The 24,174-nt window shown below is 40.2% G+C and overlaps 1 protein-coding gene across 4 annotated transcripts in view; it reads right to left on the reverse strand.

Moving 5' to 3' along the window:
* LGR4 (leucine rich repeat containing G protein-coupled receptor 4) overlaps positions 1-24,174 on the reverse strand; it is a 145,824-nt gene that overhangs the window by 38,963 nt on the left and 82,687 nt on the right. For all 4 annotated transcript variants that reach the window (XM_084852719.1, XM_084852690.1, XM_084852699.1 and 1 more), the window contains exons 3-4: positions 11,201-11,272; positions 10,193-10,264 (exon numbers count right to left, since the gene is read on the reverse strand). In XM_084852719.1, the coding sequence (XP_084708845.1) occupies positions 10,193-10,264; positions 11,201-11,272 (144 nt within the window). The remainder of the gene's footprint in view (positions 1-10,192; positions 10,265-11,200; positions 11,273-24,174) is intronic.

Below are 24,174 nucleotides of genomic sequence, written 5' to 3' on the forward strand. Positions count from 1 at the left end.
TGCTTCCGATCCTGATATCCCCACTTACTCACTCTGAGTATGGCACAGCTGGGCAGTCACTCCCCTACTGCAGCAAAGGCTGCAGCAAAAGAGCACCCGTGCAGCTCTCCAGAGAGCCTGCCTAGCCCAAATGCCTTGCTCTGAGGAGTACTTTTCCAGAGCGAGGCATTGATACGGAGGTGGAGACTGCCTGTGCTGCTGTGGCACCAATGATCTCCAGGGCCACCTCCTCGCCAATGCCCCGCTCTGAAAAAGGCCCCCCCAGAGTGAGATACTGAAGGGAAGGCAGGTGGCGGCTAATGCTCCCCCTGGCAGTAGTGTGCAGCTTGTGGTCCCACTCTCCCGGTAGCGTCGCGCAACTCGTAGCTTGCACTCTTCCTGACAGCGGCACTAGCTTGTGCTCCACCACCCCTGGTAGGGGCACACGGTGACAGCTTATGTTCCCCCACCCCCCAGTTGGGCCTTGCACTCCTCCCACCCACCAGCAGGGGCACCAACTGTGGCTTGTGCTCCCCCATCTCACCCCTGGCAGCGGTGTGTGGCGGTGGCAGGAGGTCTTGCATTGGCCCTGAAAACAGTGCATGGTCAGCCATTGAATATGTACTTCTAGCTTAAGTTATCAGACACATCTACCACAGCAGATGCAAGCCAGAACTAGATATGATTATATTCATGTGGCTGCTACAAACAACAGCAGCCACATGTCTAAATTGGCCCTCCCCCTCCATAACATTTAATACAACTCAATCCATGACCTTCTTTTAGAACTTTGGCCTCTAGAGTAAGAAAACACACAATGACGGGGAACAGAGGTAAGAAAAGAGAGGTAGGAAAACCACAACTTAGTCACATCAAGACATAGGTAAGATGCAGCCACTCCTTCAGCAAACTGCAGTGCTCAGGGTTCTTTGGAGAAACCACGATAGTTTAGCTTTTATAAAACCAATATACGTGTAGCACAAACGAAATCTATGGTGTAGATTAATTTTGCACGGATTGTGGAACTTTGCACCTGGAAAATCCAGAACAATGGTGCTATTTACACAACATGAAAGCCCCATGGGTTATTTAACCCATGGTGATTCTGTGGTGCATGCAGCCGCCATCTTCAATATGTAACCCCCACTGGGGATTGTTGTGTCGTGCAAACCGGCAAGTATGGTTTACGCAAGAGCTAAACAATCCTTGCATAACCCACACATGCTGGGCGCACATGACATGACAACTCCTCAGTGGGGATTGTATATGCAACCTAGTACTCATGGGTGCTGCAGCTTATCATGGGTTAAATAACCAACGATGAGCCACAATGTGTTGTCCGAACCCAGTCAATGTTTGCTTTACCCTGTCACCTACTGGGTTGCAGAAGTGCAAATCTGAACTCAAGATTAGACCACCAAGATTAGAATTGATTAGAACATTGATTAGAACAATAATCAATGTTAGCAATGAGATGTGAATCCCACATTTTGGAAGTTACAGCCATTAGAAGCAACAACAACAACAACAAATCAGCTGAAATTTGAGAGTACTCTATTATTGCCCGATGCCTTAAAGTTCAATAGGTTTTGCTAAGCAAAGTGAGTCTTATGCTGATTAATTAAAGCGACTTTCCTCTTCATTCCTTACACTGGAGCAACTGCTAATATAGATTTTGGTACAAATTGATGGGCTTCTGTTACAACTGATGGAAAAGGATCTAACATAGGCAACCTGGTGTCCTCTAGATATTTTGGACTACAATTCCCATAAGCCCCAGCCAGCATGCCCGATGGTCAAAGATTATGGAGGTTGTAGTCCAAAATGTCTGGAAGATATTATTCTAGCAGATTCCAGAAAAAGGAGGAGTCAGTGCTTCCTTCCCCTTCTCTTATCTTCTCCTTCCCAGGGCAACAGCTGATATTTTTTTTAAAAGCCAAATCCTTCCCTTTTTCTAGCTAGAGTGCACAATGACTTTAGGAGAATTCTATTTTTAAAATCTCTCAGCATGGAACATACATAATGAACAAAAAATTCACAGAACAAAAAATCTTGCAAAACTAATGCATTTAGCATGCTTCTTAACTGAAGTAGTTTTCCAAAGCTCTAGAGCTATTAATGCCAGCTTTGTATTTTTATCTAATCCAGTTCTGATTAATACTAAAAGCTTCTAAACACTGGAACTTTAAATGGGAAGAGATTACCGGCTTGCAAAAATGGCTGGTACCCACTACCCACGCCTCTCTTCGACATACATCTACACATTTATACACTGGTTGGTGTGGCTCTATGGGTTGGAGGTTCCCTCCTGTTGATCTAGCTGGTGCTGTTTCCTTCAGCCACATTTGTTCCAACAGTTTACTTGGCTGCCCAGCACTCTTGTTTCTCCTTCTCTCGCCTTCTTTGATGTTCTTAGGCCTCTGATAGCTCTTTCTACACACCCTGCCTACTGTTACCTACTCTTTCCTCAGTTTCCTGCCATTCCAAGTTGCGTATTTTCATTCTCCATCAGTCTGAGTGTTTATGAACATTCTAGGCATCACTTCAGCTCAGCCACTAGGAACCAGAAGCTTTATCAACGCCTCCCAAGAACCCCTTGTTTGGGTGCATTACAGTACAGGGAGAAAACCAATTAATGGCAAAAAGAGGGTTTGTTTGTTTTTAGTCTACTGAAGATGCAATGAAAAGCAGCAAAACAGTATATTCATACAAAAGAAGAGACCTTTCTCTTTCCTTTATTCAAATGCTACTCAACATGGCTAGAAACTAAAGCATGGCCAACTCAATCAAGAATGCATGCATGGCCAATATCCTATTGTGAGTAATCTGTTAACATGTACACCAGTTTCTACCCCCAAAACTTTGAACAAGCTATATTACCCACAAACGGTACATAATTCTATCTGGGCCATTCCCATAATGAGCTGGCCTAAGGCAGATTTTGGCTGTGCGATTTTTCTTCTCAGAGAAAGGGAGGAATTATTATCCAAACCTTGCCAGCTAAAAACCTTGCCATGGCATCTGCATATCTTTCGCCCTGTGGTCAGAGGAGGGTACGTTTATGCTAAATGATATTAACTAATATGTTGATGCTGGAACATTCAGTTAAATTAAACGTTTAGTGATAAGAACAACCTACATGTCTTAAAAACATCCTCAGTCTCCTCCCACTCTTATAAATACCACAGTGAGGAACAGAACAATTATTTTTTCACTGGAGTAAGAACTTTCCAAATATATGTTCTTTAAAGAAAAACCATCATGTTTCAACCAACAGCACAAGGTTTATATCTTTTGTTTATCTGTTTTGAAATTTAAGGTAATAGGATGTATTTATTTATTTATTACATTTCTATACCGCCCAATAGCCGGAGCTCTCTGGGCAGTTTACAAAGATTAAAAACATTAAAAATACAATATATAGAGATTAAAAACTATTTACATAAAAACACATGAACAGACAATATACACAAAATAAACATACATCTAAAACAACTTCAAACAATCTCAAAAACAAACACTGCAATGGGAGTCAGCCCAAATAAAAATGTATTAATTTGGTAAAGCAAGAAACATATAACTGATAGAAGCCAGTATTGCTGTTAAATCTGGGGAGTTAGATTAAGGATTACCAATGCTTTATAGTATTACTATACAAATAGTATTTCCTCATAGTTATGATAGGAGTTTTACAAATACCAATTAAGAATACGGTTGTTCCTCAAATTACAGTTTATGGAGCAGATTCCTTTCATCGGGTACTCCAGGCTCCAGCATTCCCTGGGGGCATTCACTTATAAGAGATCTATTTTAAATTCTAGCCAAGAAATTAAAGTTCAGCTGGCAAACTGTCATTTTCACTTTTACTATCCTGTCAGGTCTCACTCTCCATCAGTTCAAACATATAAAAAGGTGAAGGGAACAAGAACAAACCAGGCATCAAAATATCTTTTATAGAAGCACAAAAATAAAACTAAGTTTGAATGTACCAATATTTAGGAACTTCCAGAATGGGTCAGTTTCTCTCCAGAGTACATGCAATGAAAGCAAAGAGTGATGCATCAGGAAAGCACAGTCAATATAGCGGAGGCTACAACAGCAGCTCCTGGCAAAATGAAAGCTATACTGAGGAGTTCGTATTTATTTATTTGAACAATTTACAAGCCACTTTTGGTCCACAGTATCCACAGCAGCATACAGCCATATGAAAAGATACACTCTGATAAAAGTTGGACAGTCAATACTAAAACGAGGAACTCAGTATTAAAAACCGATCTGCAGCAAGTATAAGTAACAGCAGCAGATAAGAATCAAGATTCACTAAAATCATAAAACAGCTGAACAAAATGATGCATGCATACATAATGACTCAATACCAATTCACGTCACATTTGCGCGACGCTACAGTCTCTGTGACTCCTGTCTCCAAAGTTCACGAGGAAGAAGTAAATAATGCCACAGAGTGTAATAGGTGGGGGTGAGTGGCTGGGTGGAAAACTGGGTGTGCATTTAGATCAGTGGTGCAGCTAGCCAATTTTTGACCCTGTACTTAATTTCCTCAGCAGTGAAGCACACAACTAGGATTTCTCTTCTCTCTCCCAGTCCCTGCCATTCCATGCTTTACAGCTGCTTTTACATTCTGAATATGTTAAAGCAAAACAAAAACAAAACAAAACTGTTTGCCAGCCCTGATTTCAAAAAAGAAATCTGACCATCTACAGTTTTGCATTTTAAACTCACATAAATCATAGCATCGTCATGACTAGTGGAAATAAATAAATAAATAAATAAATAAACAAACAATGCACGTATTGTCTCAGGTGTTTGGGCATTAATTATGGCTGAATTGTTGTGAGCTGATTTTAGGCTGGGGGTGTGGGGAGAGATTTGGGCCTAGTTCGCACAAAATGACAACCCAGAATACGGGTTGAGCATGGGTTGTCGTTGAACTACAAACAACCTAGAGTTCACAACGCAGCAACAAACCATGGGTTCTTTTACTGAGTTGTTCATGGTTAACAACCCATTGTTAAACCATAGTGCTGGGTTTGCACGTACCAACAACCCACGATTCAAAAACAACCCACAATTCAATGACAACCCATACTCTGGGTTGTCGTTACATGTGAATCAGGGCATTGTGTATTGTGGATGAACACTTTTCATATTTCGCTGTTTTTTTAGATTATGTCTTTATGCTGTTCATTTTTATTTGTATTATTCCGCTGATTATGATTTATATTTATTTTGGTGTTCTTCTGCTATATCAATTATGGATTTCTATATTTATTTGTGTAAGTTACTTTGTGGGTGCTTTTTGCTGTGGGAAGCAACATATATTTAAATAATAATATGAGTGAGAGAGAGAGAGAGAGAGAGAGAGAGAGAGAGAGAGATTGCTTCTGCTGCCCTGACAGTAAACACATTTACTGGGGAATACATATCATTTGGTTGTAGAAAATATACATGTTTAAAAGTAAAAATCATAAAATAGGCATCCTGCGCCGTGTACATGCGTGCCTGGCTGCCCGGGCTATAAAACGGTTTTACAAACAAGAAAGGGTACTATAGCAACCAGCATCAGCCCCAGCAGCCTCCAGCATGCCCATGCTGCTGATGCTGAGCCTGTTTGCCCCTGCCCCTCCATCTCTCTGGTCTCTGGGTAGTTGTTTTGGGGGTCCCCTGGGCTTCGAGACCCTGGGCTTCAGCCCCAAGATCCAGCCCTAGCTGCACCACTGATTTCGATTGCACATGACACACAGTTCTCAACACACTGTTCTGCTCACTGTTGTGTTGTGGACTGAGATTTAATATCTCACTATTCTCTTTGGTTGCTTCATCACTACTGTATTTGCACAGCTTAAGAAACCCAACAGCATTATTCTAGTGGCGAAATGCTTGATATTGACATAAGCAGTCATCTCAGAGTGTACATTTGAGATAAACCGCTTTGGAACAACTGAAGTCTGGAGTGAACTTTGTTCTTTCTAAGTGCTACTTCAAAAACCACAAGGGAAATCACTCCAATGACTGCAAAGTAACTATTAGATTTAAGAGGGAAGCACTGATAAGGCTGGATACAACAGAAATTGCATTATGAGAAGGACAACAAATCCACTCTGAGTTTATAAGCACGTTACCAACTTGCAGCATAGCATGCCTTCCCACAGCGTAAAAAAGCTCATTTCATACATGCAAACACTACTACATCTGGTGGCTGATCACGACAGCTTCATGAAGTAAAAACATCCACATCTGCGGTCCACTTGGTATCCCAAAAATATGTTTTAAGCCACAAAGGACTAAATATTCAATAATTAATTATGTAAACAGATCTAACTTGGCCCCCACACAAATGTGTATGATGCTTGTGAAATAACTAATCATAAACATTTAATTTGGCCGTAAATTCTTTCCAGGCATTTGGGATGTGTTAATCCTTCCTTCACTTGTCACTGAAATCAGAAAGGCTACTCTGGTTTAATTGTTGGAAGGCAATTAATTCAATCTTCTTCAGTAAGACTGAATCACACCTGCCTCAAAACTCTTTATAAAATGTGATCTGTGAAGGGTCCTTCCTGTGAAGGAAATACATGTGCCTAAATTCCACAAGTCATGACATTTATGACAGATGCTTTTAGTATGAAGGCCAATATTGCCCAGCCCTGACATTATCCTCCACGATTTGTACTTCCAGTTCTTCACTGAATAAATTTGCTTCAATTTCTCTACATCAAATTCGGGCTGAGTAATCCACATTTGAAAACAAGTGCGGAGGAAAAGCCTGGTGGATTAGCTGCCGTGAGAGCTGTTGGTAGGCTGGCTTGGCAAGACAAAATTGTTAGAATAAACCCATCCTGTTTGAAACACTGGACTTTAACAGATAACAAATTATTAGTTAAACTTTCCTGTTAGCAGCCTGCTTTAAAGCCTTGTATCATCTCTCCTCCCTCTGCCCTGCCCACCTGAAGTTCTATGGCATCTGATAATGTGAATACTCCTCCTTTCAGATAATGCCATGGTACTAAAAACAGATTTTTTAGCCTTTCATTTTTTTTAAATTGCACTGTTTACAGGACAATGCCTTCTAGCTTCCTTCAGAAAAAAAAAAACCAGAAAACAACCAGTGTAGATAGGTAGATAGATATTTTTAAGGACTATTGTATTGTTAAACTCCTACTGGCCAGCAGTAGTGCTAATATGAACAGTCATAAAGCATTTATAATAGAAACTTAAATATAAGTTAAAACTGACTTGACAGTTTAACAATAAAATTACCAGACTTTATGGACAACCTTCACTTCAGTCAATCAAGCGTTACAAGGAAGCAAACCAAACTATCCTTAGTAATAAGTCAAGAAATTCTGAGAAGGAGAGAGGTGTTTTGTCACCAAGAAAAAATCCCCCTAAAGCATCCTTTCCATATAGTTGGGAATACTTTCAGAAAATCAGCTAAGTAGTGTTTAAACTTGAAAATTCTGGACTGAGATGACAGCTAAATAAATCTTTTTAAGAGAGAGAGAGCGCACAATATTTTAGAGTATTTTACATGTTAACCATTATCTGCTTTAAGATTCCACACCTCAAAGACCTTCAAAGCATTTTTCATTGCAACGAATCCTTACTCAAAAGGTCAGTTTCTATTAATACCATAGTATAGTCTCATCAAACCATTTTATGCTCTTTTTAGGCTAGTCTTACAGGCTCTGCATTTGACAACCTCCGAAAGCTCTCCAAGCACAAACCACACAGGATCATGTTGCTGAGACATTTTTTGCCAAATGAAAACCCTCTGACCATCAGTTGAATATAGACTTCTGCAATGGTGTAGAGGAGCCAGCTTTCACAGGGACACAGTGCAAGCACCTTTCTATTAGCAGGACACTGACATCATTTGCCACCACTCTCAGAATTCCATGTGCACCCTGAGCTTAGCTGCAATTCTCACGGTATGGGGGGGGGGGTGAATTTCCCCAACAAGAATATATTGTTCTCTGTTATAGTGGGAAGTACTTTGGGGTGGCTTAGTCTTGAATGGGCAATTAAGAGCCATTAGCTTCACAAAATACCTGCTCCTGCTGGAGATGAAAACTGCTAGAACTGGTTTGTTGATAATATGGACTGTGTAAAATCCACTCTGTCTGTGTTTTGCGGATTGTCAGGTGCCTTTCGTTCCGTCATCCGCCCACAGACGGATGCGAATATTTTTTTTCATCATGTGGAAAAATATGGAAATAATTACATAAATATTTATGTAAGCATTTATGTAAGTATTTACATAATTTACCCCAGTACGTAACATTTAGCGTATTCTCCCCTATTCCATTCTACGTTTCCTCAGCAGAAGCTTAAGTATTTTTCTACAGATTTGTATGTGTACATTTCGGGAAAGTAAAAAAATCATCCAAAAGTCCACGGACTCTGCAGGGCTTGAGGGGGTCGCTCCGCAGCAGATTCTGCAGGTCAGATTCTTAGAAGTCTGAGCTCATTTTAATCTCTCTTGAATTTCTCCAACATCCCTAGTTGATATGGATCAACACAGCTGCCTGAATGTTTGGTCTCTCCTTGGGAGCATGGCTCTGGGGAATGTCATAATTTATTTCTGTAATTTACTCTATGCTACCCATGTTGGCTGTTCAGCAGCTTCAGCTAGTACAGAACAACAAGCCTAACTGCAGAGTAGGATCACCAGGTGCAAATTCACATTACTTCTCCATCGTCTGCACTCACTGGCCAGCATTTTTTATTCACAATACAAGGTGCTGGTTATCACGATGGATATAAAGCCCTTAACAGCTTTCTTCCAGGTAAATAGAGAGTGCCTCCTCCCCTCGTTCCAATCTCATTCCTTGCTCTATGGAACGCGTTCCGTCAAAAACTAGACTGGCCCCCACTCTCGTAGCCTTTAGAGAAGGTGTGAAGACTCATCTTTTCACATTAGCCTTTTAAAATTTTAATGGTATTTACTGTTCCTGTTTTTATTGTTTTAAGGTTTTTTTGTTTTCCATGGTATGCCGACTTGATGGGGTTTTTTAGCAGATAAGATGGCATATAAACATTAATAATAAATAATAAATAAGTAAGATCCATAGCAAGAGCAGTTACTGACAGTTACCAACTGTGCACCAAGTTTGAACAGCAACAGCATACAAGGAGGTGTTTTCAGCCCTTATTTCCAAATGTTGAACTTGCAAACTTGCCAAAGCAAGTTTCTTCAGCATCTTTCATAAAACTGGTAGCCACCTTTAAATGACTACTTGTCCTAATAAATTTCTCAGTATATGTTGTGTTGATTTTATCCCATAGCCAGAATTCTAATAAATGCAAGTTAACAAATTACATGAAATGCTAAAGAATACACACACGATGGAACTTACCTTTGCCCTTCAACCATAATTTTGTCAATACAGCAAGCCCTAAACTAAGGTATCAATTTGGGTGGGAGGAGGGCTGCAGTGGTGTTAAATAAAAACAAATTTCATTTGTAAAATTAAATAAAAACAAATTTCATTTGTAAAAACAGTTCCACCTGATTGACAAAACGTAGAGTGTGTGGACTTGAGAGCAATTATAAGCTCCATTCTGAATCAACAAATGTACTGGAGGGCTTTTTCTTATAGGTCAAAAGGCTTAACATGAATTATTATCCTCATAACATTCTCCCAAAACAACTGCAGATATTTCAAGGGCATTTTATGAAGTGGTTTAGTCTGGTGCTTCTATAGTGACCCTTTAAAATCAGGAAGGAATTGTTCTTAAGAATCTTCCCTGTTCTGAAAGGATCAGAATTGGGTTGAGAATGGCACGTAAGAAAAAATGTTTACCACCTTGGGTTAATAAAGACCACACACACTCTGTACCTAACACACACACACACACACAAGATAGCCAGAAATATGGCAGGATATGTTCTAAGTTCAGTTCCTAGTCCCAGTGGCACCTCTGTTGTGATACACTTTCCTAGTGTGACATTCGCATACCATGAAGCTTTTCTGTTATACTTCAGTTTAAGAAAGTTTTGCAATTGCAAATAGTGCAGGCAATATTGTTCCAGATGTATTTAGAATAATTATATTAGAGTCACAAACAGTGTTGTATGAACTGTTAGCATTACAATTTCAGTGGTTTCCTGAATGCAAAGTATGTTTGTAGAGAAATAAAATAGGAAAGCAGGCCAATGCAAAGGCAGGCAATAACTCATAAGAAAACTTACAAGGACTGCAGCCCACCAAGTCCCCTGATGGCCTCATTAGGAACAGTTTTCAACTGATTGTTCTGCAGAGTACTGTAAAAATAAAAGAAAAAAGAACATCAACAGCGTAAACAGATTTGGGCAATTGTTTCAACCAACACTCAGATTCAGTACAGTTTGTTCTTGCTATACCTCTTGCGTGCATCTCCTTCCACATTCTGGAATTTTGAACTAAATGACGCATGTGCAATATAACTTGGGCCTGTCTAGTGAGAAACACTCTCATATCCTCCTTGAACCATGTAATGTCCTTATATCTCTAGTTCCCCTATTCCAATAAGTCACAAAGAAAATATGACTTTAAGGGCAGAGAGAAGCACAACCTGTAGTCTAGTGATTATTTCTTCATCTCAAAACATTTGTACCCTTGCTCACAATCACAAGCTGTGAGGCACATGAGAAGTATTCCTTTGCATGCGCAGAACACTGGATTAATTTGTGGTGACCACTTGAGACAGAATCATGTGGAAGCTGACCTATAAAGGAAGTGGTTTGTGAATGGTTTCTGTTGATTTTCAGCTTGCCATCACAAATCTTCAGGGTAGGTTACAATTTTGGGGTGCCATGATTAAAAAAAACACCACAGGAACAGCACTGCAAACTATTGCATCCAAATAGCTTGCTACAAAGCAGCTTCCACATAGTTCTAATTCAAATTGACACTACAGTGCTCTGTACCTGGGTGCATAGCCCATTGGAATCAAACTCTGACCTCCAATTAAATGCAGCAATAAGCATTTAAACCAAGTTAAAATGATCTTCTCTTTTTCCTCCAGCACCTGAAAGGTTAATGTTACATCAGAATTATGAAAAAGTGACTAGGTAATAAGAGTTTTTCACATTACTGGCTCTGTGCTGTCTGGAAAACTAGAACAAAACACACAATTCTGCTAATTCTATCAGTGAATATGCTGACTGAACAAGAAAGTGGAGGGTTGTCCTGTGAAGCTCTGAAATTTGATTACTTACAGAACTTTGAGTTCCTTCAACCCAGACAAGGCCTTTGGATGAATAAAAGCAAGGTCATTGCCAGCCAGCCGTCTGGAAAAGATTGCAGTAATAATAATGGACTACAAAATACAGCATATTTCTTTTTGTCTAATAGATTAAATCATCAGTGCATCAAAACATTCAAGCAACTGACATGCTCCGAATTAGATTATACCACATTTATGCTTCATATTTATTAGCACTCACTTGACACATGCGTTTTTAAGGAACTATAATGAATGGTGTTATCAGTCTACATTTACAAGCAACATTTAAATAACATTCATCAAGCCACAGTCACCACTACATTATAGGTTTTAACATACTGCTATAAGTTCGCACTACATATGGTAGCCTGAAACTGCTTTGGCAAGAAGCCACTCTTGAAAAGGTGTTGGGCACTAGGATAAAGGTCTTGAGCCAAGATAATCACATCTAGTCCAGCACAAAGGCAAGAGTTTCATGCCTAAAAGCTACCAACTCTGAAAAAATTCAATGAAGACTACAATATCCACCATATTTGTGTTGTGCTACTCCACTTACCAAGTATTCTAAGTAACAGGAGATTTCTTATTTCTTCCTGCATTTAATCCTACTATTCCTTGCCCCATTTTCCTCTATACCACAAGTTTGATCCTTGTGTGTTCTTATTGAACATAGTTTAAACAAACCACAGTTCCCTGAGTTTGGAATCACATGGAACTTACTGTTAGTGAAAGCTTCCAATCTCGTCCTTGTGGGCATGAAAAAGGAGGGAGGGAGGAGAACAAGCCCACGGCTCACCACATCTTGTTCACAAAACAGGAAACCATGATTTCCCATTCTGTCTGAGTCAGGGTATTGTATGATTTATGTATGTGTATTCCTGCACAAGAATACTCTCCAAGACACCCAGGCACTGAGCACCAGAACAGAAACAGCTTTGAAACAGAGTTACCCATTTATCTTTTTTGTGCACTCTCTTCAAACATTTATTTTGTAGTAAGTCTTTGTTCCTATATGGTACAATTTCTGTTAACTGCTAATGCTTATGACACTAGACCTTTTATTTAGGCAAGAGATAAGAAAATTCTGAACACCTGGTAATACCTGAATGCCAACACGAGTAAAAGATCATTTTCAGCTAACTTAGTTGCTTCCTTGTTTGCTTTAATGCCTTCGCTGAGATCTGAAGATGCTAGTACAGATTACAGAATGCCATTTGGGAAAAATACAATGGGAATGTTTGTACAAAGTAAGTTTTATTGCATTTAGAAAGCATAAATAAAAATGTAAATCATGTTCCAGTTTGAGATACATGAAGTGATACGTCAATAGGACAAACACTTCGTTTCCAGAGGAACTGCGGGTGGGGAAGGGGGAAAAGTAGTTGAAAAATTTACAAATCTACTGTTCTGTTCATCTTCAATAAATTCTGCTCGGTGTTAACATTTGGACTTGTCACCAGTATAAATGTTCCGAATGGCTTGTACATCAGGACAAAAAAATAGTCATTTTTTGAAATGTATCCTTTGCAAGCTGAAGTCAGAGCTTGTGTATTGTTAAAACACTCCCTGGGCCTGTTCACTTGACATGTCAGCCCACCGTGGGTTATTTAAACCACAGTGAGGTTGTGTTGTGTGAAGCCACCATTTTGAATGTGCAACTCCCGCTCAGGAGTTATGTCATGCGAACCCAGCGAGGGTGGGTCATGCAAGAGTTAATCCAAGGTCTGTTTTAGGGTTATTTTACCCTCATATAACCCATGCTTGGAGGGTTCATATGACACGACAACCCCTGAGTGGGGGTTGAATATTTCAAATTGTGGTGCTGCAGCTTGTCATGGGTTAAATAACCCATGACGAGCTACAGCATGTTACCATCACTCAGGGGAAAGTTCATATTTCTTCTCAGCTGATATTGTGGTGTTAATATCTCCTCCTTCAAACCCTAACCCTTACCATTTTACAGTCATTGTTTCTATGATCAAATGGCAATCTATCCCTCCCTTTAAAAAAAAATATGCATGTCACCAGCTAAACTGAAGCTGATTAGTTCTGGTGCTCAGAACTAGGTATATGCCTAAAATGCAATTCAAAGCCATTTTCTTTGCTGGACTTAAGACAAGAGAGAATTGGGTTCATATCCCTGCTCACCACAAATATTACTGAGGACGTTGGGCAAATCACTCTCTCAGCCTAACCTCCCTCACAGCGTTCTTGTGAGAACAAAGAACACGATACAATTTTATTTAAATTCAAGAGGCGCCTTTCTCCTTTATCCTCACAACAACTCTGTGAGGGAGGTTAGCCTGAGGAAGACATACTCAAGTTCACCAGTAAGCTTTGTGATAAACAGAGATATGAATAGAGTCTCTCCCCATCAAAGTCCAAAATTCTAACTACTTGTAGAAAGAATGACCAGATTTCACACTTCAGTGACCTCAAGCCTACCATTTCCACGTAAGACTGATTCCCTTTCCTCCCATAGAAGCTTATCAATATAAGCTGGTAGCTGATCATACAAGGTTGCCAAGTGGGTTGGGGGGGGGGGTAGTGTCAATAAGCCGCCCTGAGTTACGTCTAGAGAAGGGTAGGTTTTTTTCCTCCTTCTTACAACTAACTAAGGGCATCTCTACACCAGCCTAAAATCCTGCATTTAAAACAGGGCTTTCTGCTTCTGTTTTAAATGCAGGATCACGACGACTCCCTTTTACACCCGCTTCCTTTTCCCCCTCCCCTTTCCCCTTCCTTCTCCCTGTATCTGAGTCTTCTATTATCTTTCATTGCTCTCGCTCCTCTTCTTGCCGCTTTTCCTCTTTTCACGGAGGAAACTGAAGCGGAACACAACGGGGTAATTTGATCGCTCATTATCTGCGATCTATTTAAAAACAGAACAAAAGGCATTAAGTGCAGGTGACACCTTGGAGGTTCATGGCATCATGTAAAGAGCCCGCAAACTTCCATGGAGGACCAATCTGAACACAGGAAAAAAGCTCCATGTGAAGAAAGCTTACAGTGGGATGCCATTATTTTGTTTTGGAAGGAGAGAGTCAGCTCAGTGGCAGAGGGCACTGGACAATCAACACAGGGGTTAGGAATGGGGGTTAAAGGCAGGTGAGAGTTTCTGGGTTGGGCAGAAGTGGCTCTCGATGGTGATACAAAAAACTGGTTGGTTCAGAATGCTGTTTAAATTGCCTTCATAATTTATCAGAGCAAATAGATATCCTAATGATCATGGAGGAGATGAGGGAGGGAGAGGGAGAGTAAGGATATGAGTTTGTACAGATATTTTCACACAATGGCAGTGAGTGAAATGCAAGTAATCTTGAAACTAGGGCAGGATATACACACATATTTTGAATTTGGGTTGATCAGAAAATGTGTTTCCATTTCAACAAACTTTTTGAAGACTTTGAGACCAATTCTTTTTCAAAAGACACTGAGAGCACAAAAGACCCCGGCAACATCATTAAGCACACCTTAGTGTGTGCTTTAAACAAGAATCTACAATGTTAAAGAAAGGTTTGTGTGATTTCAGAAGGGGAATCTAGAGCCTACCTCAAGGCAACTCCTGTTTATTCAGCCTGTTGCAACCAACCAACCAATCAACAGAAAACTGCAATCCACTACATTTCCGTTTCTCCTCAATCTGGCAGGTGTCCAGGAAACAGGATACAACTGGCCAAATGTGCAAAAGCTTTCCTAGTTACTTTGACAAAAAATACAACCATCATTCATACAGTAGCCTTTGGGAGGAGGCCTCCTCATTAAAAGGGGCTTCAGCAAAGATTTTCCAGTGGAATAAAACCAACACATTTAATTCCATTTTAAGAAGTGCACCTTTATCGCTCTTATGCTGCAGCAATCAAGGTGGAGATATTTGTATTAATTTCAATATTAGGCAAAGAAAGGGCTTCTCCAGACAAGCTACAGTCAGTTTTTTCATGTCACAGTTCTCATTGATCTGGTTCAGATGTCACAAGCCAGCCTTCCTGTGATGAGAACAAGTCACAGTGAGGCTTGGGCTCCCCCCTCCCCTCCAGCACAGCCATGGGACGGAAATGGGAAGGGTTCACTTCCATTTTTGATTAACCAAAGCTTGGCATTTTGTCCTACCTTGAGTAACTGTGGTTAATCTTAACTATGGTTTGTCTGGAACAAGCCAACTTCAAACCATGGCCCATCAATTGTTGGAATGGAAATGAGGACAATGCTGCACCTTCTCTCCCTAGATTCAGAGAAACAAGGTAGAGTTGGTACCGTGTTTTCCATCCTGTTGCATCTTCTCAGCCATGCTACATGGTCTGTTTGTATCTGAGACTCCCTTTCACAGTGTGTGAATTGTTGGAAGAGTGAAAGCCTTGTGTTCTGTACTATGAAGTTCAGCAAACTGGAGTTACAGTAAGGTGGTAGGAGGGCCAGAAGAGATGAAAGTTTTTGGTGAGTTGTAAAATAGATGGAGGTACAGAGACATATGGGTGTGCAGAATCAAAAAGGTGGGTTAACAGAGAATAGAGTATAAAAGAAAATGTAAGTCTGAAATGTTGCAAAAATGCATTTCCACTTTTGAAGCAGCAGTGTGCCTCTCTTGAATGAATAAAAATATAAATGTGGCCCTCATGGTGATTTGGGTTGTGTACCCCTCGATCCACATGACCACAAGGGGGTTGATTTTGATTTAGTGATCAGCCACTTGAGTGCTCTTAAGACAAAAGCACAGTTTGCTATGTCATGGAAAATAAGAGAAATAAGAGATGGCTACTAGTCCTGATGGCTATGTGCTACCTCCAGTACCAGAGGCAGTGAGCCTATGTACACCAGCTGGGAACATGGGTGGGAGGGTGCTGTTGGGTTCAACCCCTGCGTGTGGGTTCCCAATCGACAGCTGGTTGGCCACTGTGTGAACAGAATGCTGGACTAGATGGACCCTTGGTCTGATTATTATGTTCTATTAGATCTATCCGGGTATGTTCACATGACTAGCTGCTGTCCATTTCCCAGCAACCCCCAAAATATGAGCTTTGATTGCTTTCCCTCAGCCACTATCTCAAAATGGCTGTGTAGGGACCAATCTACACAGTATTCAAGCCAGCCACATGGCGGCTGGCTGCAAAAGCTTCTACAAGGTTACTATTTCACATTGTAGGCAGCAAAACTGTCTGCAGAATCATGCGATGAGCCATGCCACCATTCATGGCTACCGGAAACATCTAGGTCTACACAACAGACTTAAGAATATAAGAACTGTGCTGGATCAGGCCTATCTAATCCAGCATTCTATTCCCACAGTGGCCAACCAGATGCCTCTGAGAATCCTACAAGCAGGACATGGATGCAATAGCACCCTCCTGCTCATGCCCCGCAGCAACTGCCTCTGATACTGGAGATAATATATTAACGTCATGACTAGTAATGACTAGTAATTCTAGACAGTAGTCATTCTCAATTTATCTGAAGAGAGAAAGGCAGTTGTATCCTATGCATGTTTACATGGGAAATAAGTCCCACTGAATTCAGGAGGGGTTACTCTCAGGTGAGCATGTATAATATTTCAACCTTAAATTTCCTGCTGACTGGTTAGAATTCACATGAACAAAACTACTTTCCCTTTCTATTCTATGCACTTTTCTCAGATGAATCTTTACCTTGGTCTAGATGGTCTTCAATAGCACAATCAATTTTGCACTTCTTAAGCATCAACATACAGTTAAATGTGCCTTGCCTTACTGGTGGCATCTACTAAGAAATTAGTATGTTGAATTACACTAAACATCACTTTAATATCACATTACAGTAATTCATATTATAGCACTGTTTAGAAAGCCTGAAAGGAATGATCAAGGCCTTTTCATCTTGGTGCTAAAAATGTTAGTCATCTAACACAGAAATACATTTTGTCATCATTTCTTTCAACACTAATTGGCACACACTGCAGAAGTTGTTGTAATTTACAAAGTTCAAATATTAAAACACACCAAGAAGTAAAAACAGTAATGCACCACCAAGACAAAGTAGGTATGGCTCAAGAGTTAATACCCACTGTTAACTGCATTAAGTGAGGGTGTTTGACATTTTTGTAATAAACAAAAGCTCTTCTTATCATACCTTTATTTAAATGGATTCCTGAGTTGCTACAGACAGCAATTGGCAGCAATAATTAAACACACATGCACACGCGCGCGCATGAAGGGAAGCCAAAGTCTGCACTCCAAATAATGTGTGTGAGGTACGTAAATACCAAGTATGAGCTTCTTAATTTGCATAATTAAAGAGCTGTAGGAGCAACTGTATAGTTAAGGCAGAGAGCTTTTCAACTTTTAATTTGTGTTTTTCAAACAGCAGTCTTTCATGTGACACAGAAAACCAATTCAGAAATTGAGAGAACCTTCTAAAGCAGTTGGTGATATGGCACAGTAGCCTGCTGTCTAGAAAGATGGGGGAGAGCCAAAACATTCTACTGGAGATGCCGAAGACCTTGGGCACACCAGAAGTAGTTATCAGCATACTGCCTATTACATATCAAGGATCCTCCCCATTACATACCAAGGAGTAATTATACAATAAGAACCACCAAAGCAAGCTGTAAAAGCAGCTCAGTCATCCCTCAGAACAAAACTATGAACTAAACCCAGCCAAGACAGTACTCTTCTGTAATAATTTAGCGCTGATACAGGAAAAAATATAGCTCTATAAAAAGGGTTAGATTTTTCAAGTGCCTCCTGTTTATGTGTGTGTGTATGTGTGTATGAGAGAGAGAGAGAGAGAGAGAGAGAGAGAGGAGGAAGGAAGTATTTGCTTGTAAAAATGTCCTGTCCTTCTCTTACTTCTGCAAGCACAGCTTCAAGAAGAACATTAAGACTAAGCTAGTACCTTTAAGACACGACAAGCTGCAGAAGTCCAAAACTGTTTTACTTTGCTAAACACTTGACTAGTCAACTGTAAAAAAACCTAGCTCTGTTAATAGGTTTGGTATGAGTGTAATGGGTGACCTACTTCAAGAAAACAAAGAAAAACTCAAGCCAGGATTTGAAGGCACACGCATCATTTAACATTACAGCACAACTTTAGCTGAGTCAGGGTTTTAAAAAGTTATTGGGACTGTTCACATGACACAATAGCCCACCATTGTGTCATGCGAATATGTTGTGTGGTCACGATTTTGAATATGCAACCTCCCCTCAGGGGTTGTTGTGTTGTGCAAACCTGATGAGCATGGGTTGTGTGAGGGTTAAACAACTCTCGCATAACCCATGGTCTGTTTTAGGATTATGCACACGTCTGCTGGGTTTGCACGACACGACAACCCCCAAGTAAGGGTTGCATGTGCAACCTGGCACCTGTGGGCACCGAGGCTCATTGTGGGTTAAATAACCTATGATTAGCCATGACATGATGTCTGAACCCAGTCATTAAATAGATAAAGGCCTGTCAGTATGATAGGGTGCGAGCATCATTCAACTTCAGCCGACGGTGAAAGGCTACTAGTCACAATGGCTATATTTTACCTCCACTTTCAGACAGAGGCAGCATGCATCTCAATACCAGTTGCTGGGGGACAGAGTGAGCAGCTTGTGGGCTTCCCATAGGCGTGTGGTTGGCTGCTGTGGGAACAGAATGCTGAACCAGATGGGCCTTTGGGCTGATCCAGCATGGCTTGTTCAACTCTCCCTGGACCTCAGATTTCTCCCGAAGATGTTGATAGATCTGCTCCAGACTTATGTCACTCTTTCAAGTCAGTCAACTGCCTGGACCTAAACTCACAAGCTCCTCTGTGATCTCAGAAAGTCTGATACAAGCCCAAGATGTCACAGCCCCTCTGGTGTCATTGGCTGAAATAGACAGGCAAGACTTGGAAACTGATGGACAAGCAGTTTACTTCACCTACGAAAATAGGGAAGCCTTAGAATTTGAATAGGGATTCAGAATACTCCTACACATTACATACACCTTGCCTGAGGAAACCTACCAAGCAAGGGAGGAGGCCTAACCTTCTCCCACATAAGCTAGTTTTCTACATGCAAGGCTATTTAACGTGGGAGACCATTTATTCTTGCTACCCCCATTTGCAATCCAAAGTGGTACAGTCCAGGAACAGCTATACCACATGATATTTCCAAATATGTAAATCTGGCTCTTCTTTTGTAAGTCACTCTAACGTCTCATTTTTTTGGAATAACAATATATACACACCTGAGTTCCTAACTTACTACTGAAATGTTTGTAAGGCCCATCAGTGCTCTCAACGTATTTGTGGTACAAAACATTTAGATCCTTCATTAATTATGGTTACTGTGGGAAATAGAAGTGCCATACAAACACTGGTAACAAGTCTTTGGCCTCACACAAAGAACTCCCTGCTTTACTTCCTTCAACATACTGCCAAACCCCCAAGAGTCCCTTTCTCTGTTCTGGATAGCATGGTGACCCCTTACTCCAACATATGGATGAAATGGCCCTCCTCCATAGCTATTATAAGCATCCATGAGCTGTGCAGCTGTACAAATATCTTTCCTGAAGTTCAAGAAAAGTTTGCAAAACATTTACTGCAGCTGACATTTAAGTGGGTTAACTGTACGTTCTTCCATGAAGAAATAATTTAATATTTTCTACTCAGAAGTAGAATAATTGGCCAGTCTCCTCATAGAAGGAAGGAAAGCTGAGGGGGGACAGGCTTGGGCACTTGTTATTTACAGGCCACATATTAAAAAAGTTACTTGGGTAGTTTCTGGTGATCATCCAGAACCAACTACTGAGATGGAACCTTCCCTCTTCTAGCCAGTGAAGTGTAAGTTAAGGGCAACTTTTCTCAACTATGTAAACCAACACAAGATTCATATCCACTGAAAAATGCTCCTTCATGAATAGCTTAACACATACCCAAGAGTGTGACAATATACTGAAAAAATATTTTGAGAGAGAGTTAAGCCCAAAGTTCTGTGTTATAACTTACACGCATCAAACTGTTCAGTTCAACTCAGTCAAATCCTCTCATAAAGTTAACTTCTGTTAACTCCAACATGTAAAAAGTGGCTTAGCGTTACTTCTGAACATAATCTTTTATTTGAATGAACCAAAAGAAGTTATCCCAGTAGAAAATTATCCATTTTAACTCATGGGCAGTAATATGTCGTGGAAAATTTTCCACTGCTTTATTTGTCCACAGAAAATTTTCCATTTCTTAAGTTCATTAGTACAAATGAATGTACGCCAATTGCAAATACAATATTAGGCAAGCCTGGCTGTTTCAAAATTGTAATTAATGGTTTTCAGGTGATTACTCTTGGCATACACGTATGTCATTGAAACAGATATATGTATCAGAGGTCAGGTCAGGTCAGGTCAGGTCAACTTTATTGTTTGGAGCTGTAGGCCATCACAATACACATAAAAAGAATAAAACAGTACAACCACATATTTATATATACATACATAAACATATCCAACAGAAATATCCCCTCTATGCCATTTGGGATTGTGCACGTATTTTCCTTGCTGCCAAGATAAAATTTGCTACCTGGACAGTGGTAAAAACATCAGTGCCAGAAAGAAGGACACAAATCTGGTCTAAGAGTGGTCTGTTTGACAGGGACAGGGCAATAACAACAAGAAATTTATGCCTAGGATGGTCATAGACAGAACATCTTAGTAAATACTGAGAAACATCCTCAGCCTCTCCAGACCCACAAATACCAAGTCTTTGATGGACAGGAGTATTATCAAATCTCCCCTCCAAAAAAGCAGAAGGCATACACTGAAAGTGTAATGCTGTGAATGATTTTCTTAGGGGGGCACAGCGAGAGTTATAAAGTACCTCTCCAGACCAAATGACATCTTATATAATGGTTACCAACATGAGTAAGACATCTGTGAGATTGTAACCAGATCCAACTGCTTAGAATGAAGTTTTTTTTCCCTTTAAGGTAGAGGTAAAGGTTCAGTATCAATCCTATAAGCATGCAATAGGTCTGGTCAAGTTTAACCAAAACTTTGGGGATACGGTGTGAAGTTGCTTTTGAAAACATTTTTTTTTTTGAAAGGCGGGAATCACTCATATAAGCCAACTTGAACCAATATAAAGCAAATGCAACATGAATAGACATTTTAACAGAAGTCAATCCCAATTCTCCCCTTGGAAGTGATGCAGATATACCCTGGGGGACAGTTAAGAGGGATCTCATAAAAGAATTCTGGACCACCTCAAAAATAGGGGCATTTGTATATCTCCATACCTCTGCCCCATACGTCAGTTGCGGGACTGCCTTCTTCAGGAATACCTTGACTGCAGGGGCAACCAAATTTACCCCTTGTGATCTAAAAAATCAAAGTAAGGTTTGAGCAGACGGAGATGGTTCCACCTTAGTTACATCTAGATGTTGTCTTCATGAAAGTTGGGTATTAAAATTAAGGCCCAGATATTTGAAACTGTGCAATTGTTCAATAGATTTATTGTCCAGCTTCCATGTATGCATTTATCTCTTCTTCCCAAAGCCAACAATTTTAGTCTTAGCACTGTCATTGAAATAGATATATGTATCAGAGTGAAATGGAACTAATAAATGGAGACAGCAAAATTGAAGGTGCCCCAACAACCTTAGTGGAAGAGAGCTGTACTCTGATGAAATAGATGAGTGGTTGTCAGCATACCATACACAGTTCTTTGAGTTGTTAAAATTAATCATGTGTCAGTTTTCAATACCTTTACTTTTTTCTTAAATTTAAACAATGTAAGGAAGTAAATGCTATTGTCTTTACATTTTTACAAGTATTCCAGTAAAAATCCTACTTAATATAACATTTAAAACACATTAAGTGTGCTTTAATTTTTTTTCTTCAAATATTTCAAATCAAATACTTGTGCATTGGGACAAACTCATAACATTAACATTTTTTTTAGCTTTATTGTTTACAAAATACAAGTAAAATAAACATGGTAAATTAGATCTCTCTACAGCAGGGGTGGGCAATTTGTGGCTCTCCAGATGTTTTGGTCTACAGCTCTCATCAGCTCTAGCCAGAGTTGTAGGCCAAAACATCTGGAGGGCCAAAAGTTGCTTGCCCCTGTTCTAGGGCATCAGAACATTTTCTGATGCGAACAGAAAATTTTCCTATGGCAAATAAACCTAATTTGTACAGGAAAATTTTCCAGTTCAAAATTTTCCAGAAAACCCACATCACTACCTGTGGGCTATAGAGGCTATAGCATGCAACAAGCCAGATAAACTGCCTCATGGCTAAACCTTGCATGATATTAAAGCTACCCTAAATATTTTACAGAAAAGTGGGATATGCTACAAAGAAATAAATAATGATCTCATCTAATCCGATGTTTAGGGTTGCAATCATAAGCATATATACACAGAAGAAGGCCCATAGCACTAGCAGTTCCAGTGCTGCAGTCAGGGCTTGGCCATGGCCATCAGAAGCCATATAAGAATCAGATGTGAACTGTGTGTGTTCCCCAACCCAGAATCTCCTCAGTTACTTGCTGGAGTCAGAATTCCCGACTGGAAGCGGAGGATTTGAGCCAGACTTTATTTACTGATTTACTGTATTTCTGTGCCACCCCATAACTGAGGTTCCCTGGGCAGTGTACATTAAAAATATAAAAGTTCAACAATAAATAATATTCAATTATAATATAAACAGCACAGTAGAAATAAACCAGTAAAATAAAAATATGTCTTAAAACTTTCAAAACAGAAAATATGAAAATCCATTAGAAGACCCAAGCACCCTTAAAAAACCTGGGAAAAGTCTTTACCTGGTGCAGAAAAGAATAAAAAGTAAGCACCAGGTGCTTCTCTGGGGACAGCTTTCCAAAATCTGGGTGTTATCTTTGAGAACGTGCTCTCCCTTAGATCTCATTTGTTGATGGCGCTTGGAGAAGGGCCTCTGATGATGATGCCACCAGGTAGACAAATATGGAAAGAATAGATCCATCAGGCAACCTGGGCTCAAGCCATTGGGGCTTTAGATTAAGAACAGCCCTTTGAATTGGGTCCAGGAAATGAAATGGAAGCCAGTACCACTGACAAAACACTGGCATAGTATGTTCAATCTGTTCAGTCCCACTTAACGACTTTGCAGCCCTATTTTGGACCATTTTCAAAGCCAACCCTTGTACGTGTTACAGTAATCTAAGCGGGAGGATAATAGCATGAATAACTGTAGCCTGGCTAGCTCTATTCAGCTGGCTGGGGCATGCTGGGAGTTGTTGGCCTTCTTTCTGTCTAAACATGCATAGGATTGTGACATCAAGCTGATAAAAGAAACTCTGAGCCACTGAGCACTTGTGCCTCCAGTGACAATGTGGGATCCAAGAGCCCTTATGAGAACCTGATCATTTGCAGGAGTGCAACCGCCTCCAGAACATGCTGAACACCACTCACGTTGAGTGGCTGCTGCCTGGTCAGCAAGGAAGTACTTCAAGACAAGGACAGGCGTCAGGCTTCTCGCATTTATACTGGGTCCAGAAGCCAATTTTTCCCTTCTGTCCTTGAAGGAGGATTTGGGAAGCATACTCGATTAAGACACAGCTTCAGATTGTGAGGCTTCTAAATCAAGTCCCAGAACTCCCATCAGGTTCAAACAAATAAGTATGTACACATGTACATAAACACAGAGAGAAATCTGAAATGTGAGTCAGCTGCATTTTCCCTGATAAAAAAGCTACTAAAAGCTAATGATTGATCCCGTGTAAGCAGCCTGTTCATGCTCAAGTTTTTCCCATGTCATTGTGAATCTTGGTATACAGCCACATACACACATATGTGTGTTTACTTCCCATTAAATTAATTTAGGTCTTAAGCTAACACCTCAGTTCTAAATCATATTGGAAGCTGATACAGCCAATATTCCAATATTCCTAGTATAACATGGCACTCTAGAACTATAATCCCTTCAGTTGCTATACTTCTACAAGAGCCTTTTCTTTCTCTTTTCAGGTGGTTCTTTTATTAAGTTAACTTCTGT

Source organism: Heloderma suspectum, chromosome 1 (assembly GCF_057233095.1).
Source record: "Heloderma suspectum isolate Gila_16-S chromosome 1, 16-S_ref, whole genome shotgun sequence".
Lineage (NCBI taxonomy): Eukaryota > Metazoa > Chordata > Lepidosauria > Squamata > Helodermatidae > Heloderma > Heloderma suspectum.